This window comes from Anomalospiza imberbis, chromosome 5 (assembly GCF_031753505.1).
Source record: "Anomalospiza imberbis isolate Cuckoo-Finch-1a 21T00152 chromosome 5, ASM3175350v1, whole genome shotgun sequence".
NCBI classification, from domain to species: Eukaryota; Metazoa; Chordata; class Aves; order Passeriformes; family Viduidae; genus Anomalospiza; species Anomalospiza imberbis.
Genome location: NC_089685.1, coordinates 22,387,407 through 22,403,418, shown reverse-complemented (window position 1 = coordinate 22,403,418; position 16,012 = coordinate 22,387,407). Strand labels below are relative to the sequence as shown.

Genomic DNA, 16,012 nt, shown 5'->3' with positions numbered 1-16,012 from the left:
TGTCCTAATTGAATCAAATAAATTGTTCACCATAATAAAATATTTTACATCATAATAAAATATTATATCTGTGTTATACTGGCTCAACAAAATTCTCTGTAGCTGTGATTAATGTCTTTTTACTGTAAGACATATACAAATGTATTGATAATGCTTTGATTTTTTTGTACAAGATTAATTTTGTACTTTTAAAAATGGGTTCTAACAGGTTATTATTTTTCCAATTAGCAGTATATAGAAAGTTGGCCTCAATAGCAGGAGGGATATATATTTTGCTTATCATTGAGAAATACTAACCAGAGTTTAGTCTTATAATAAAATACCATTGAGTCATGTGTAATTAAGAACAGGAAATACAACAAGGCAATATTTGCTGAAGTACTTAAAAGTCAGCTGTTAAAACAGGAATTTTAACTTATGATTTCTTAATAATATTTTAGAGTTAAGTAGTGTTTTGAACTTACAGGTGTTTAAATTTCCCAAGTGTGGTTAATTTTTAATGATAGGTCTGGTTAAGAAGTGAATTCCACTATGCTTACTCAATCTTTCAAAGCCTTTAAGCTATAATGGGATTTTTCACACAAAATATTTGCAACAGAAGACAGTGAAAACATCTGTCTGTGTGGAAGTGTTGTTTTTTGAATGGTAAAATTATAACCTTATGTTTGTCTGATCATTTAGTCATCCTGCAGACAGCTGCCCCATCAACTTGAACAGTACATGACTAAGTCTTGTGCAAGACTTGTTAAAAAAAAAGAGATATGGTTTACTCTACACACCTAAGCCATCATGTTCCTCATTATTGTCATAGAGATAAATACAGAATCATCCCTGGAGCCTTTTGTTCAAAACATATTAGATACTACATGGCACATGTAACTACAATGAGTTCATCTAACTGTATAGAAATAAATGTGGTTTTAGTCACCATTCATTCAATTACATTGAGAGATTGTTTTAATGCATGAGAACTCTTAGATTAGTCAAAGGACATAGGTTTTCTTCCTCAGGCTAAACAACACTTATTTTAGCCTTTGAGTCCTCCAAGCATTTGCTAAAAATGAAGCTGATTTGCAAAAGGTGGACTTTGAAAGATGCTTTCTGATGGCCTGCATACCATAACAAAATGTATTTGGCCAGCTCTGCACAAGAGCAGTTTGAAAAGAGGGTAAGATTTCCTCTTTGTCCACTTATTTTTTTTTTCTTTTGAGGAGAAGAAAAAGAAAAATTTGGGGTTTTTTACAGGATTTACACATATCACATCATGGTTGAGCCAATGGTTAAAAGCAGACTGTTGGATACAGACCAAATCTTAATGAATGGATGCAGTGTGTATGGAGATGTGCTGATAATGTGCTAAGCATCCACCAGCCTGGGGTGCATCAAATTACAAGAAATCCACGCCTATCTTTCTATCTGAGATCTTCTTTAGACTTAAGAGAGAGCATTCCCTTCAAAATGCCAACGCATGGTCTCCAGAGGATGACTGCAGACTTTAGAGCTCTATCTCAGAGCTAGAGGGCAGGGATCATAGGTTTCACATACTGCAGTCCTAGTTTTCATACTTTTCAAAAAAACTGTGATTTCACCATGGAAGACAGAGTTAAACAAATTTCCCTGATGCCAGTGATACAGTCCTGATATGGTTCATACCTACTTGAACAATCAAAGACCTCATGACTGTAAGTTAATCTGGTTACTATAATTGACTGACATCTTTAAAGATGAACTCCTCTTTTCATCTTTCTGTACAACTACAAGTCCACTTTGGCTCATTTCTTTCTTTCCCACTTGCAGCAAGCCTTGACTATTCTCATAGCAGAGCTGTTTCTAAAAGTCTAGGTTAATTTCCCTAGTGATACAACCTGTATTCTTACCTAGTGTGGTGTTGCTGTCTTTCTCATTCCTGATTTGGAAATAGGCTGAGTGCAGTCTCTTCAGTCTTGTGATGGTATTTGAAGAAGTATGTCAGGGCTTTAACAGTTGTCTGTTTCATCTAGTTACACTAATTTCTCTAAAGGAATCTGCTATGATTCCTGTCACCTATTTCACATTCTCAGAACGTCAGGACAACAACAATAGTAATATGTTAAGGTCCACCTGATATTTTCATATGGTGCCCAGCATCATGGCATTTCCAGACTAGAACTGCCACTTTAAGACATGATCATAACTAACTTGTTTGTTCTGGTAGGGGTTTACTAAATGACTACACATAGTGCCCTCCCATCTCCAGACCTGGCCAGAAAGGTACCCAGGGCAGACTTGAAAATTTGTTCACGGGTCAACTGTTTGTACCTATGTAGGTGTAGGAAAATTACAAAGCCCTATAATGCTAAATCATGTGATAGTGTGGATTGGGATGTGTGTGTGTGTTTTGCTCTAATTTTGACATAACAAAAAAAATGGGAAAGAGATCTTAACCTTTGATGCTCTGCAGTGTTTGAGACTTAGGAAATGTTTGGCATGACTCTTCACACCTAAACTGCTAGTTGCACAGAGTTGTCAAAAAAGATAGCTGTGCATCCTGTTCAATGACATTGGCCATGGTTCATTTCTTCTTTTTTTTCCATGGAAGTTGTTATCCTGCTATTTGAAATCAGTAGTAGGTGAGATTAGATCAAATATTGTTAGGAGAAACCAACAATGAGAATTCTAGAATGAGATAAAAATGTCCCACCTACCAGTTTTGTGTAATTAATAGCTGAATGTGCTTCTTTGCAATTCCCATGTGCCGTGATAACAAAACGGTGTCATATGATACTAGAAGAAGAGAAGCAGTCTTGTATGTTCTACAAACTGCTGTATGTGTGTAACTTGGTAGGGCCTGTTTGTTATTGCTATTGCTAATGATGTGCTGGGTTTTTACAGAAGTGTTCTCACCCACATTACAAGCTCATTATGTCCTTGCCTGTGAATATCTGAGAACTACTGTTTAAACAGATATGCATCAAGATACAGTGATGGGCTTATGAAATGGAGATTAAATTGTCATGGATATAGACAGGCTGGAGAATCAAGAGATTTTGCAACCTAAAAGAATTGTTGCTTAAAACCTCAAGTTAACCTACTTTAGAATTAGGACATATTTTAAGCATGGACTGTCTTCCTAGTTGTAAATCATTTTATGCATGTATGTGTCCGTCAGAGAGGGAAAGAGAATATGCAACCAGTCCTTCCATGGATCCAAGGATCCTTGACTTCTGTGAGTCATGTTATACTCACATGATTTAAAGAGGTTTATACATGATTTAAAGAGGTTTCTTCTGACATGATGTGAAAAGCTGGAAACCCCCTTGTGTGTGAGAGAAATGCTTGTGCAATACAAACATGAACAGCAGCTGTTTAAGAAATTCCTCAATGAAGAAGCTTTGAGACGTCTAGGACGGGAGTTAGAAGAGCCTCTAAGAGCTCAGTGCTACTTTTAATTTGTTTGCTACCATACATAATCTATCAAGGGCTTCTCTGCAGCCCACAGTGGGCAAGGCATGGGAAGTTGAAGGCATTGTCATGAATCCCATTTATAGAAGAAAAATACGTGCTGTGCAGGAGCACACCACGTGAAAAACTGTAGGAAAAAAATCAGGAAGCTGCAAGCAATCATGAGAGCAATTGTGTACTGGCAATTAGAAGTAAATATAAACTTAAGCAAAAGAAATTATCACCAAGGATGAAAGATGCAGGGCTAATTTTGCAGCTGTAGCCATCTATAACCTGTACTTTTTGTATTTAAAATACATAATGCAGCTTTTATTAATCAAATCACACAGATTTTGCTGAAGAACAAATTCAATATTAAGATGCCTGGGTACAGGCTGTTCACAAAGATATTTCTGGAACATTATAAGAAGCATTTAAAAACCTCCCAACTAGCTGGATTATTTTCTAAGCTTTTGGTTTCTGGATTGTACAACTTCTAAGTCATACCTTTTCCATCTGAAGATTCTTTTTATAGGTGACTCAACTAACAGAGGGATGATGTATTATCTAATTGAAAGAGTGAATAAGACTCTTCAGGAATGGCAGAAGACTCATGATGTTAAATTTTATCACAATATCAATGAGGGGAAAACATTTATCAGTTACTCCTACTACCCCCAGTTCTGGATGAATGCAAACCAGAGACCAACTTTTGAAAAAGCACTGGAACAGCTGCTGCAGAGGTACTGCGCAAACTCTGAATTTCCCTTGTTTGTATTATTGTTCTATTCACAAATATGTTTAACATGTTTTACAATTAAAGTCAGTAAACAATAAAACATAAGGTGCACAGATTATATTGTGTGGTTAAAAAATAGCTGAAAATTACATCAGGCCTCTGATCAGGGTGCCAGATACAGTTCAGTGAAATGCAAAGCAATGTAGTTAAAATGTTTGCCATCTGTTTAAAGCAACATGTGTTGTTTTTCTTTTCTGGGTTTCAGATCACGTCCCCTGGAGAACACAGACCAGACCGTATTAATTGTAGGTGGTGTTCAGTGGCTTAATTCCAATCATCTGCAAATTATCCAAAAGGTGTTGAATAGGTAATGTTATGTACTTGGTGTTATTCCAATTTTTGATATGATAAATTATGAGAAACAACAAAAACATTTAAATATAAACTTATCTTTTTTTTTTATAGGCATTTATTTAAGTGACTTTGAAAAAGGTAAAACATGCATTATCTTTTGATGTGTCTGTTAAGTAAAAAGTGTGTCCTTGTTTTTTTTTTTTTTTTAATTTGCAAAACAGGGAAAATCTATCAAATATCCTGGTAATTGTCAAATCCATAGGGATGGGCTTTCATCTTCCAGCGGATGGAATCCATTCTCTATCACAGGTAAGCTACAGTACGTGTTGAGTGCATTTTCATGGAAGACTTGTCATTTCATCATTAATTTTGCTGTCTGGTCTAAATATGTTACAACGTCTGCTGAGCACATTTTACATGGATCAAAGGAAGATTAACATTTGTATTTGCTCATACTGCTTGATAGGGATTCAAACCAATTTCCTTATTTCATGGATTCTGCTGCAGTCAGAGAGCCATTTGAGATGCCATGCTTGGTCAGTTGTCCCAAGAACAGAAGAAGCAGCTCCAATATGAATCCTGCTGCCAAAATTGAGAGATCCTGCTGGGGATAGGCAGACTGCTCCTCATACTTCATTGCACATAGGCCCTCCCCAGGCTTCCTCCATGGTTACTGCTGGATCCGATTCACTTGTCTGGCTTGCACAACTCAATAAATCTATCTTAACCCACCTGTGAAGCCAGAACATTACAGAGCAGCTGGAATGTACCGGTGAATCCAGCCTGTTATTTGCATGTTAATCAGATGTTACAGTCCATTTAAATCATATCCAAGACTCTCAGAGTAACAAATAGGCTCATTTCAATGCACTGTGCAACACACTCAATTCACTATTTTTATTTACAATTTGGATAGTGATTCTCTATTGAACACACACAAAATGCATGGATGAGAAGCACTGGAAGGCAGAATGGAGTAAATGCCTACCAGTGCTGTGTGTCATGCTCCAGCTATTCCCAGGTGTTGAAAAGAGAAAATTGCTGCCTTTCACAGATTACAGCACTCCTTGAGTGCTGGGGACTAGCGCCCACGTCCTTTTGCAACCATAACACACTGCTGTATTCAGTGTGTGACTTCCTGCTAGTCTCACCCTTCTCTTTGCTGCAGAGACTGCCCTGTCTGATTTTGCCCATTCTTTCTGTCTAAGTTAGTACTGCCTATCAGCCTTGTCTCTACTGAATGTCTTCTTATTGATTCAAACAATTTTCTTAGCTTTCTGGAGGACTTAAATAGAATAAAGTAAGGAAATTATTGTCATCAACATGAAGAAACATTTTCATAGCTCCTATCATAGTTTCCAGCAAAATTCAATCTTAGAATGAAGATCTTCAATCCAGGGTATGTGAGACAAAGATAGAGTATTAAAGGCTTCCTAAGAAGTTTTCTTCTTCATTAAATTCACAGAACTCCAGAAATCAGCTACAGTGCATAACCAATATTCTTTTCCTTTTCAATATTGGAATCATATGCCAAATTACCCATGTGGTTTGTATGCTCTAGGCTTCAGGATTACCCCAGCTACTCTCAAAGGCCTTTTGTCTGCTGTGTCGAATCCATTGCCTTGCCAACTTTATGGCTAACTTTTTTTTTCTATTCTTGGTCTTCCTGAAGTATATTCAGAAATAATAATCTGTTCTTCAGTATAACCATATTTAAGATACCTATGACCCTATAGTCCCTTTTAAGCAACTGCCTCAATGAATTTTATTTGAAGATGAATTTTTCTTTAAAGGAGCATTTTCACCATTTGTTACATACAAACTTTATAATTGGAATTTTTTTTTATTACATCTCATATTAGTGAAATACATGTTAAAAACCATTACCCAAGAATTATATTTTAAACAGTCATGAAATCTTCCTATAAAGGAAGATGCACATCTACTGAAGAGTAATTATAATTTCTGAAAAAAACCGTACATCAGTCTTGGAGTAGTAGCTTTTTTGAGAGTGAATTTATAGTAATTCATGTCTGTAGTATAATGTAATTGCTTATTCAAAATGGAGTTTTGCTATTTTTTTCCATGACACAATAACCTTTAAACAGTCCTTCTGACAAGACATTGCAACATTTTATCTGGAATGCAGGCAGAAGTGCAAAACTTGTGGAATGAAAACTTGATTATTCTGGATACAGCAAAAAATTTGGGCTATGAAGTGGTTGACACCTTTGTCATCACCATGGGACGTTACAAAGAATTCCTGCAAGGGAAGTGTGGCTGCCATTTCCATGAGGTAATAGTTTACACTTATATCATTCCCAAGTACTTAAGCTATTTTAACTGTCAGATCTTAGAAACAAGAAGGTGCATGGTGAAGTCAGCATCTGTCACTCAAAGTTAGGCCTGAATACAAATCATGGGGAAAGCAGTTTGTATGGTGGCACTTGTCCATCACTGATCCCAGTGCGAGGCCACCCAAGGACATGCTGAACTGCGGGCATGATGAAATGAAAATGAATGTACCCTTCTGCAAAGGTAACTCATATAAAAGAATGTTGCACATTTTCCTGGTTCTTGTTCTTTGTTACATGTTATATATCTCTCCTGCTTCTGCATGGACTCAGTTTCTCTTTTTACTCATTCTCATGGGTTTTTGACTGATGCATTTGTAACTGAACAGCTCAGCACACTCACATCAAACCATATGTACAGTTAAAATGGAGCTTAAAATTGAAGAACCAATCTTACTGCTATATATCTCTTTTCCTATATCTGAGAAAAAATAATCTGGAATAGTTACAGTGATCCACTGTACAAACAGAAGTATAGATTGCTTGTTCTCCCTCACACCAGTAGTCTTGCTTTCTTGGCTGAAATCTATAGAATTTTTTTGGGAGTGTTATCAGACTCACATGAACTCATGTGGCATGCATCAACCACACAGCTGGTTTCCACCTCAGGCTCCACGGCAGCTCACATGTTTTCAGGCCAGTGCCATGGCCTCTATCCTGCTTTGGGGCCAACATCAGCAGGTGTGGTTAGTTAACCAGTCCTCTAATCCACTCTGCTCAATACTTGAGCAGCACAAACATAGCTCAGTCCAAATGAAGCTGGAAAAGAGGGAGTAAGTCATAGGGTAGATATTTATGTGATAAATAGTCACATGGAGCAAATGCTTCCCTCCTTTTTATGCAGACAGTTGTATGGACCCTTTTTTATCTAGAGCCGAGATGCTGATGTTTTTGTGGGTCATTGCTGATGTTTGCCATTTCCACAGATCTTGTGAGTGAAACAGAGAGCTTCAAAATTAAATATTTGAAATGCTTTGTGTGGAGCTGGGTGGAGAAAACAGCAGGGCGTTATCAGTCATCAGCATTTTTCATGTACTGCTCCGATCATTTTGTATGACCTCATGTGTAGATTTGCTCTTGCTTCTCTGCTGAAGGAATCTCAACAGAGTATGTGTTTCTGGGGGAGATCAGGAGAGAATTTGGCTCACAGAGGTGTTGTTAATGAGGCTTGAGAGGTCATTGTGCCTGAAAGAGCCATAGATATGCCCAGTAGAATCGATCATGCACCAAAAACCTGACTTGTTCCTTGAGGAAAGCAAAAAGAAAATCTTTGAGTTCTTTTGATACTTCATTAGTTTTAATAGTTTTGTCATCAGCTTATTTATGCATCCTGGCAAGTGGAGTTTCATTAGGTGCTGAAGCAGTTTGCACAAGGAAAATGGCATTTTGCCCCCGAGAACAGAGCCAAGAACACTGTGGGAAACCCCAGCACTTTCCATGTTTTCTGAAACCAGATGAGATAGATTAAATCTTGTGCTTTGTACTTTCACTTTCTTTCTCTTAAAAACTGACATTCCTAAAGTATCAGAAGATGGCACCCCTGTGTAAATGACATCTGAGCTAAAGCATGGCTGTGCAGGAATGGAGGACTGGCCATTCTGTGCAGTCAGAAAACAAGAACTAAAATGCCTTCAGCAGTTCTCATTTAACTCCCACTAGCTGGCTGAGGAGAAAGCTATTTCCTCTGAATGGCCTGAAGAACTGAGTTCCCACCAACCCATTTCAGAGGGTCTCAGGTGACCATGATAGCATGGAAATCTCCATCTCTGTAGACTCTACAATCTTTGCTCAGATTTCTAAGGGATCTGGATTTTCAAAGGGATTATACTGAGCTGGGACAAAATACCTTGCATAATCTTGCACTTACTGCCCAACATAATTCTAGTTCTATGCACACATGAGAACTTGATTTTTTAACATTCTTTGAAAATGCTTATGGACGTTGGTCAGCACTATACAAATATTACAGAAGCTATTTTTAAATTCAGATTGATTTCCTATTTTAATGACAGTGAAGTAATAACCACTACACAGAAATTAGCAACCTTGGGATTTTTGTATCTTAATAGGTGGCTGGCTGCTGGTGGCTGGAAGAACATTAGATTGCATTCCTGGGAGATTATGCCTAACAGGAATGCAGTTTGGGTGATTGGTTCAAGGTGGCATCATTTTGAAATAATTGTAAGATCTAAGGCACTAATTTAGAAAAATGAACCTACAGTAATTGCATGAAAATAAATAATAGCCCTTGGCTTAGCTGTATGAAATTGATCAGAGGATATATATTAATTTTCTACATGGATAATTCCTGGTCTGTTTTCAGTTCTGCCAGCTCCCTCAAAGTCTTTCTGCTCAGTCTTTCAAGCCTTTGCACGTGTTATTTCTTCACTCACACCTAATTTTGTATGATTTATTTCATTTATTATGAGCTTCACCGCATATGAGTGTTGATTCTGATTGTTCAGTGACAGTAAATATACATTATATTTTTAAAAGCTAACATGCTTCTGCATAAATATGTGCATTAATAAATGAATTCTGCATTTTCAAGTGTCTGCTGTGATTGATACAGCAGGAAAAATTATAGGCATCAGAGCTATTAAGTCAGCATACATATACTATTTTAAAAATAAGTTGACCAACTTTGCTGCATTCTCTGGGTTTGCCACTGCCTGGGCTGAGGTCCTCTCTCCTGCATATGGGCAAGGTTCTAAAGTTCTGTCTCTCTCAAAGCTGCTTCATTACTTATCAGTGACTGAGTATTCACTGAGACAAGACGTTCAGCATTTCACTGGAGATCACCCCCAGACGTTAAAGTCCTGAAACCGTACCTTTCACTTTCTCACTTGCTAGTCCCATGAGCACAGTTTTGTTCCATACAAGTTGAACACAATAATCCCAGAACTTTATACATATTTCAGGGACCAAGGTGAAGCATTCTTCAACACTAAGTTACTGAATCATGTTGTGGTTCTGTCCATGTGGTGTCCTGGGGAGAGGGATGTTAAATTGTGCCATAACTCCCTTCTTAAAAGGGGAAAAACCCACAGCACATGAGGGTTTTCATCTCAATGTGGGTCTGGGCCACGTTTGCATCAAGATGTCAGAATGAGGCATTCTCACAGGGCTCATAGCTGAGACATGTTATATGTGCCTCAAGTGCTTGGTATCAGACCAGGACTTAAACTTTTCTGCAATTTGGAGCAGTCATGAGTTTTGTTTTAGGTAAATTGTCTCTAATGAAGAGAACAGAGTCTAATACACAAAGGAATTACAAAGTCAAATGACTGAGTATAATGGGCCTATGCATGTAGATTTCAAAAATTAAGATCTTGCTTTTTGGTTAGTTTGCAACATAACAAGTTGGCCATTAAAAGAATGTTTATAAGCAACTTGCACCTCAAGGTAAGGCATCTCAGGACCTGCCTCATGGACAACTGTCTCAGCATTTCTGCACACACAGCTGTGTGTCTGTCTTTCTAGGTGCAGGCAGAAAGCACTCACATATGTCATTTCTTTTGCAGGTGGTGAAATCCAATCCCTCTGAAGAAAGGCCACACATAACAATGACGTTATCGAAGCACTATACGCTGGGGAAATATTTCAGCAGTCAAAGCAAACCATCACAACTGCAGGACCATGCAACAGATTCTCAGTCCCCATACCATGTCCGAGGTCCAATAAATCAAGTTTATTCTGAAATCCTTCTCAGCAGGCTCTGTGCAAGTAAGAGGGAGTTTGTCAGCACATAGCCTCTCTTGGATGTAGCACCGAGACTAGGGAAGTGCCACTGCCTGAGTGACAATTGAAGGACCACGGTGGATTAAGATATGCTTCCTTGACTGACTGAATACACACAAAGAGAGTTTGGGACATGGTATTTTCCAAAAAACCTTATGAAATTAAGATATGCCCTGGTGAGTCTGTTGTGTGAAAGTGAAAGATGGAGGGTTGCAAGGGAGAGAGGAGGGGAAGTTACTTGAACTGTTGTCAAAGACTAGAACAGCTGTAGTTCAAGCAAGTGTGTATTATTGATAGTAAAAAGAGACCTATATATTCACCTGAACATTTGGAAAGGGCTGTTTTAGGTCTTCAGCACTATCTAGTTTTTATTTGTAGAGACACTGTAATATTTGAATGTATTTAGAAACTGACTACATTCCGTTTGAAAGAGTTTTATTTTATGTGGACATGTTTTCCTTATTAAACCTTTTCTGTTTAGACACTTGGTTTATAGAATCTGAAAATGTCTATTAGCATTTTAGTGCTGATGCTGAGTTTTGAACTCTAGTGTTTTTAGTGAAAACACATATCTTCTTTGTATCTTAGATGGAACAGATATCTACTCTATTTTTTTTGCATGTTCTGAAGCTAATAGGGAGATAGATTACCTATACTTGAGACTGATTGAAACTGTCTTATTGTAACATGTAAATATAGTGAATTTGTTAATATTAATTTATTTATGGTCCCAGTTTAGGAGTGTCCATATGCAGGAAGAATGCTTAGATAAGTGCTTCAGTGTCTACCTTGGCCTGTAAGCCAATCTAATATTCTTCCTGCATAGAATGCCATTTCTTTAATGATTTTTTTTATAAAATACTTGCCAATTTGTGAAGCCAGTACCACAAACATAACAAAAATCCCCCTTGCAAGCACACATAAGGTTTTCAGGATCTGGTAATTTATCAATCATAAGAAGCGTGTGGTGTGATGGCAGCAGAATATACTGCCAGCATCTCTTGCCTGGCATGGACAAGACCTTCTCTGAAAGCCAATTTCAGCTCAGACCTTCTCTTAACTGCAGTTTCATGCTGCAGCCCAGCCACATCCCCAGTGTTTGCAGACCTTCTTTGGGTGACACCCCAGGGAGAAGCTGTGTGTTGGTCCCCTCCCACAGTGCTGGCAGCCCACTCATTCACAGTTCTGGTACCCGATGGGAAACCGTGCATGGCCCGGGATTAGCAGCTGGGTGACAAGTTAGTGGCAACCCATAGGACTGCTGTCCCTAAAAATTATCCAGTTATGGATTTTTATTCATCCAATCACACAGCAGGCAAACAAGGCACCACTCTACCACCATGCATTGGAGAAGGGCTTTTTGACCAGGCAGGTGCAAGTCTAACAAAGGGTCTGCTGAGTTCTATGTCATGCTTCCGTGTCACAATTTTACATATAATCCTCCACTAGCTTCTTTTTTGGGAAAAGAAGCCACAAACAATGTCAGGGAATAAACAAATTATAGCAAGGAGCTACTCATCATCTTATTTGCCTTAGTTGCACACAGGGGGGCTACCCTATATTGAAGTAGGGCTAGTAATTAATGACACAACGTTTAATATTTGCCTAAGATCATGTATCTATCCACAGTTTGTGTGCCCAGCTGTAGTTTTGTGAATTTGTGCTTCTTCAGGTAAGATATGTAAAGTTGTAATAGGAAATTGTCATGCAATATGGAGTTTGTCATCCTAGGTGATAGAGAGTATTCTCCAAAATAGGATCTGGCATACCTAATTTAAAGCACCTTTCACCATACTGAAAAAGCTCCTAACTTAGATAATGACAAAATTAGTGAGATGGTATGATTATATCTATTTCTGTATAATATGCTGCTGATTGCTTACAGCAAATATCCCCAAATTTCAATGTAAGGTTTTCCCTGGCATGGAGATCTACATGAAAGATGGATCAGGAGCTGTGCATAAATACTGAATATATCAGCATTTGGTTTTGAGCAATATGATTATCTAAAGAATATAATTGTATGCAAATGATGTAATATATTCTCTTGGGTGTGGAAATCCAGGGCTGCACAACCTTAAAGCTGAAGGATAGAATATCATCATTAATATTAGTAGATGCAAAATGCAGCCAGATGTCTTTGGTGTTAAGATGATCAATGATAGGTATATTGCAGTTCTGTTTCTGATAAGATTTTTTTGTAGCTCATTTAAATCCACATGCTGTTACTGTTATTGTTCTGTACACAAATGTTTTTAAGGCATTAACTGGGCTTTTATGTTTATGGGTTTGTTTTTTTTTAGCTAAAACATATTGCTGAAGCATTAGCTTAGTGATGAAAAGAAAAGAGCTGACTTTGTTATACTGTGGTGGATATCAGTGAATGTGCAATTCATCAGTTCTGGTTTCACCACAAAATGGTTTACATGTGCTGTACACCCAGATGTCTTAATGTTTTCCAAATCTTGATATTTTTCAAATGTATTGTGTATATTTTCCTGTGTGTTTTCTATTTTTACATGTCTATGTACATTAATATGTCTGTACAAAGTCATTGGTACAATTTGCAAATTGATCTTTATTTAAACAAGTTTTTTGAATAAGCTGTTTCCAACACTATGTATGATCCACATAGTCTTAGGAATAAACAATGGATACTAAGCTACATTTTTGTTATTTAACTTTAAAATATATCTAGTATCTCTATGTATGTGAAAGATGAGAGTTGAGATTCACATGCAAGGATTGCTTGCTCAAATGCATTAAAATTTATGGATTAAGACAATAAAAGGATTACTGTGTTTTAATTCCAGTGAGAGCACATGTTGCTATCTACAGTTTACTCTAGAATTATTTTATCTGCTGTGACATTTTGCCCAAATAAACATTAGCATGCTCCTATAGTCCATATATCTACCTTAGTCCCTTACCCTTAAAATAGCAAAGGACTTAGTCGTCAGGTTGAATTCCACCTCCTGATACAGACATGAGTGGCCCTGGAATTAGTGGTAGGATTAAAATATTTAGGCTGGGGAACAAGTACTCTGAGAAGTGGGGTTTCCTGTTCAGTGTCTGCCAGCATCACACAGAGCTTAGAACAGAACTAGGGCATACTTTAAGCTACAGGTAGAGTAAGAATGTAACTGTGTTGCAAAATAAATACTCTGATATATGGAGCAGTAGTCTCAGTTATTATTGCATGCCTTTAGCTGAAGCTGGAGCACGATTTACCAGTGTCCAGTGAGTTGCAACTCCTCACCTCTCATATAACTCCACAGCTGTTGAAGAGTGGTTGAACAGTGAATTGGGTTAGAGCAGGGTACCTGGCCACCATGATCAAGTCCATCTTAATAAATATCTTTGGAATAACTGATTGACTTTGGAATAAAAAATATTTCCCTTTTTGTAGGGAAATGCCTTGGCAAGTCCTCTCTGTCAGCAGAGTTGCCAGATTTCAGGGAGCTGAAAGAATGGGCTACAAATACAACATTTAGTCTTGGTCTTCATTTGAAAATTATAATCTTTAGAATAATCTCTTTCACACTGTTAGATACAAGGCCTTTAGTTTTCTCTTCTGTGACACATTAAAGAGACATCAAAGTAAGTTTATTTGCTTAGTGGGTGGGGTAGTGAGGCATCAAATTACCTCAAGGTTGAAATAACCACTAATAGTTATGATTCTGTTGCTATGTTGAGCCAAAGAGAATGCTTTGAAGATGCAGATATGTGTGATATTAAGTTGACTGCAGTCCAGGGATCTTCAGATTACTCTTTTAGAGTAAAGCAATTTTTAGAGGTGCAGTGAACTATTTGGCATAGACCCAAACTGCTAAACAAGTCTCTGTAGGGTCCCATGAAAAATATGGTCTTACCCTCTTGTTTGCCTGCTAGCTTTGCATCTGGCTTGTCTTACCTCACTGGCTAGCTGCACCTGCTCTACTCCACATCTGCCTTTCTTTCAGATGACCTTAGAAATTTGTGTTTTGTCAGACTAGCAGCTTCTGAAGCAGATTCAGTGTGAATCTTCAAAATTTATTTTTGTCAAGCCCAAAAGCACTAGAATATAGCAGGGGTAGAGCAAGCCTCTTATCTAGGGCAGTGATTTTCTCTGATGAATTTAAAACAGCTGTGTTGCATTAAGTAGTTTTCACTCGCACTTAACTCTTCGTGGAGCTTGCATTTACCAAGAAAAAAATCCATCTTTCAAACTCCACTGCTATCTTTACCTGTGTAAATCTTCCAAACACCAGAACAGTCTGTGTAAAATACAGGCATAGATATTTTTTGGTGCTGGTACATATCCTGAAGTATTTGCTGGTACCTTCACAGTATCCATTGAGCAGAAAACTCTGACTACACAGTAAAAAGACACGGTGTAATTTAGGCTTACTTGCTTATGATTATATTGTACTAAAAATAGTGCTGCATGTCAGTCTAGGCCAGCACCTGGAGCTAAGTGTCCTAGAAAACTACTCAAGTCATTAACTGCAATGGTCAAGATGAGCCTGTGGGGTCACAACAGGGTCTTCTGCAGCACAAGTTTCTGTTGTGATGGACTTCTCCCATTTCTATGTTTTTTCATCTGACTGTTGGGCCAGCTCTCGGCACCTGCGGGCAGCCCTTCCTGCAATCCCTCAAGTATGGTCAACAGCCTTGGCAAGGGACATCACACTAAGCAGCCCTGAACTGAAGATCAAGCATATATTTAAATAAAATCTGAGGTCTTTATGAAACACAGCATCTATTAAGCATTACCTTCATTTCCTCTAGTACTGAACTTCCCTAATGAGGAGCAGGATTCACCCCCTTTCAGCTGAAACTCAAATACCAAGGTGTTTTCCCAGCTTTTGACAAACGTTTTTTTCCCATTGCTTGCTTGCCTGAAACAAAGGGAGTGAACTGCTCTGCATGCTCCTGTCTAACAGTGGCATGTGTTCACACAGTCACTGCAGTGGGCTTTTCCCTCCTAACCTCACAGTGGGGACTACATTCCCACAGCAGACAGAGTTTTCAATATTGTGATTTTTTTTACCTGTTTTGAGCAGTGACAGTCTATGTGGTTAAAACAGTTCAGTGTCTGCCAGCACCACCTGCCCCTGTGCTGCTCTAAGGACGCTGAATAGACTCTGGGTGAAGACATGACTGCAGAACTAAAATCATTGAGTAAGGAATAAAAATGACTCAGACACCTCTTGACAAAGTCAGGGCAGTTAAGAAGAGCTCACTGCAGATCAAGTGTGTGAAATTAATGTTGTCAGGAGCCCTTTAAAGTTAGTAAATTATATGGATTATTGTGAGGGTTGGAAGACCAGATCTGTGTTTGGCAGAGTTTCTCACTTACCATGTTCCAAAAACATCTTTTATATTTTCTTTTGTTCCTGTCATTATCATCTTCCATATTTCT

At 38.0% G+C, this 16,012-nt stretch overlaps 1 protein-coding gene across 2 annotated transcripts in view; it reads left to right on the top strand.

Annotated features, from left to right (window-relative positions):
- Positions 1-11,598, top strand: part of CPED1 (cadherin like and PC-esterase domain containing 1) — a 140,701-nt gene extending 129,103 nt beyond the window's left edge. For both annotated transcript variants that reach the window (XM_068189884.1, XM_068189883.1), the window contains 5 exons: positions 3,943-4,163; positions 4,425-4,526; positions 4,735-4,822; positions 6,663-6,809; positions 10,392-11,598. In XM_068189884.1, the coding sequence (XP_068045985.1) occupies positions 3,943-4,163; positions 4,425-4,526; positions 4,735-4,822; positions 6,663-6,809; positions 10,392-10,619 (786 nt within the window). In that variant the 3' untranslated portion in view covers positions 10,620-11,598. The remainder of the gene's footprint in view (positions 1-3,942; positions 4,164-4,424; positions 4,527-4,734; positions 4,823-6,662; positions 6,810-10,391) is intronic.
- The last annotated feature ends 4,414 nt before the right edge of the window (positions 11,599-16,012 follow it).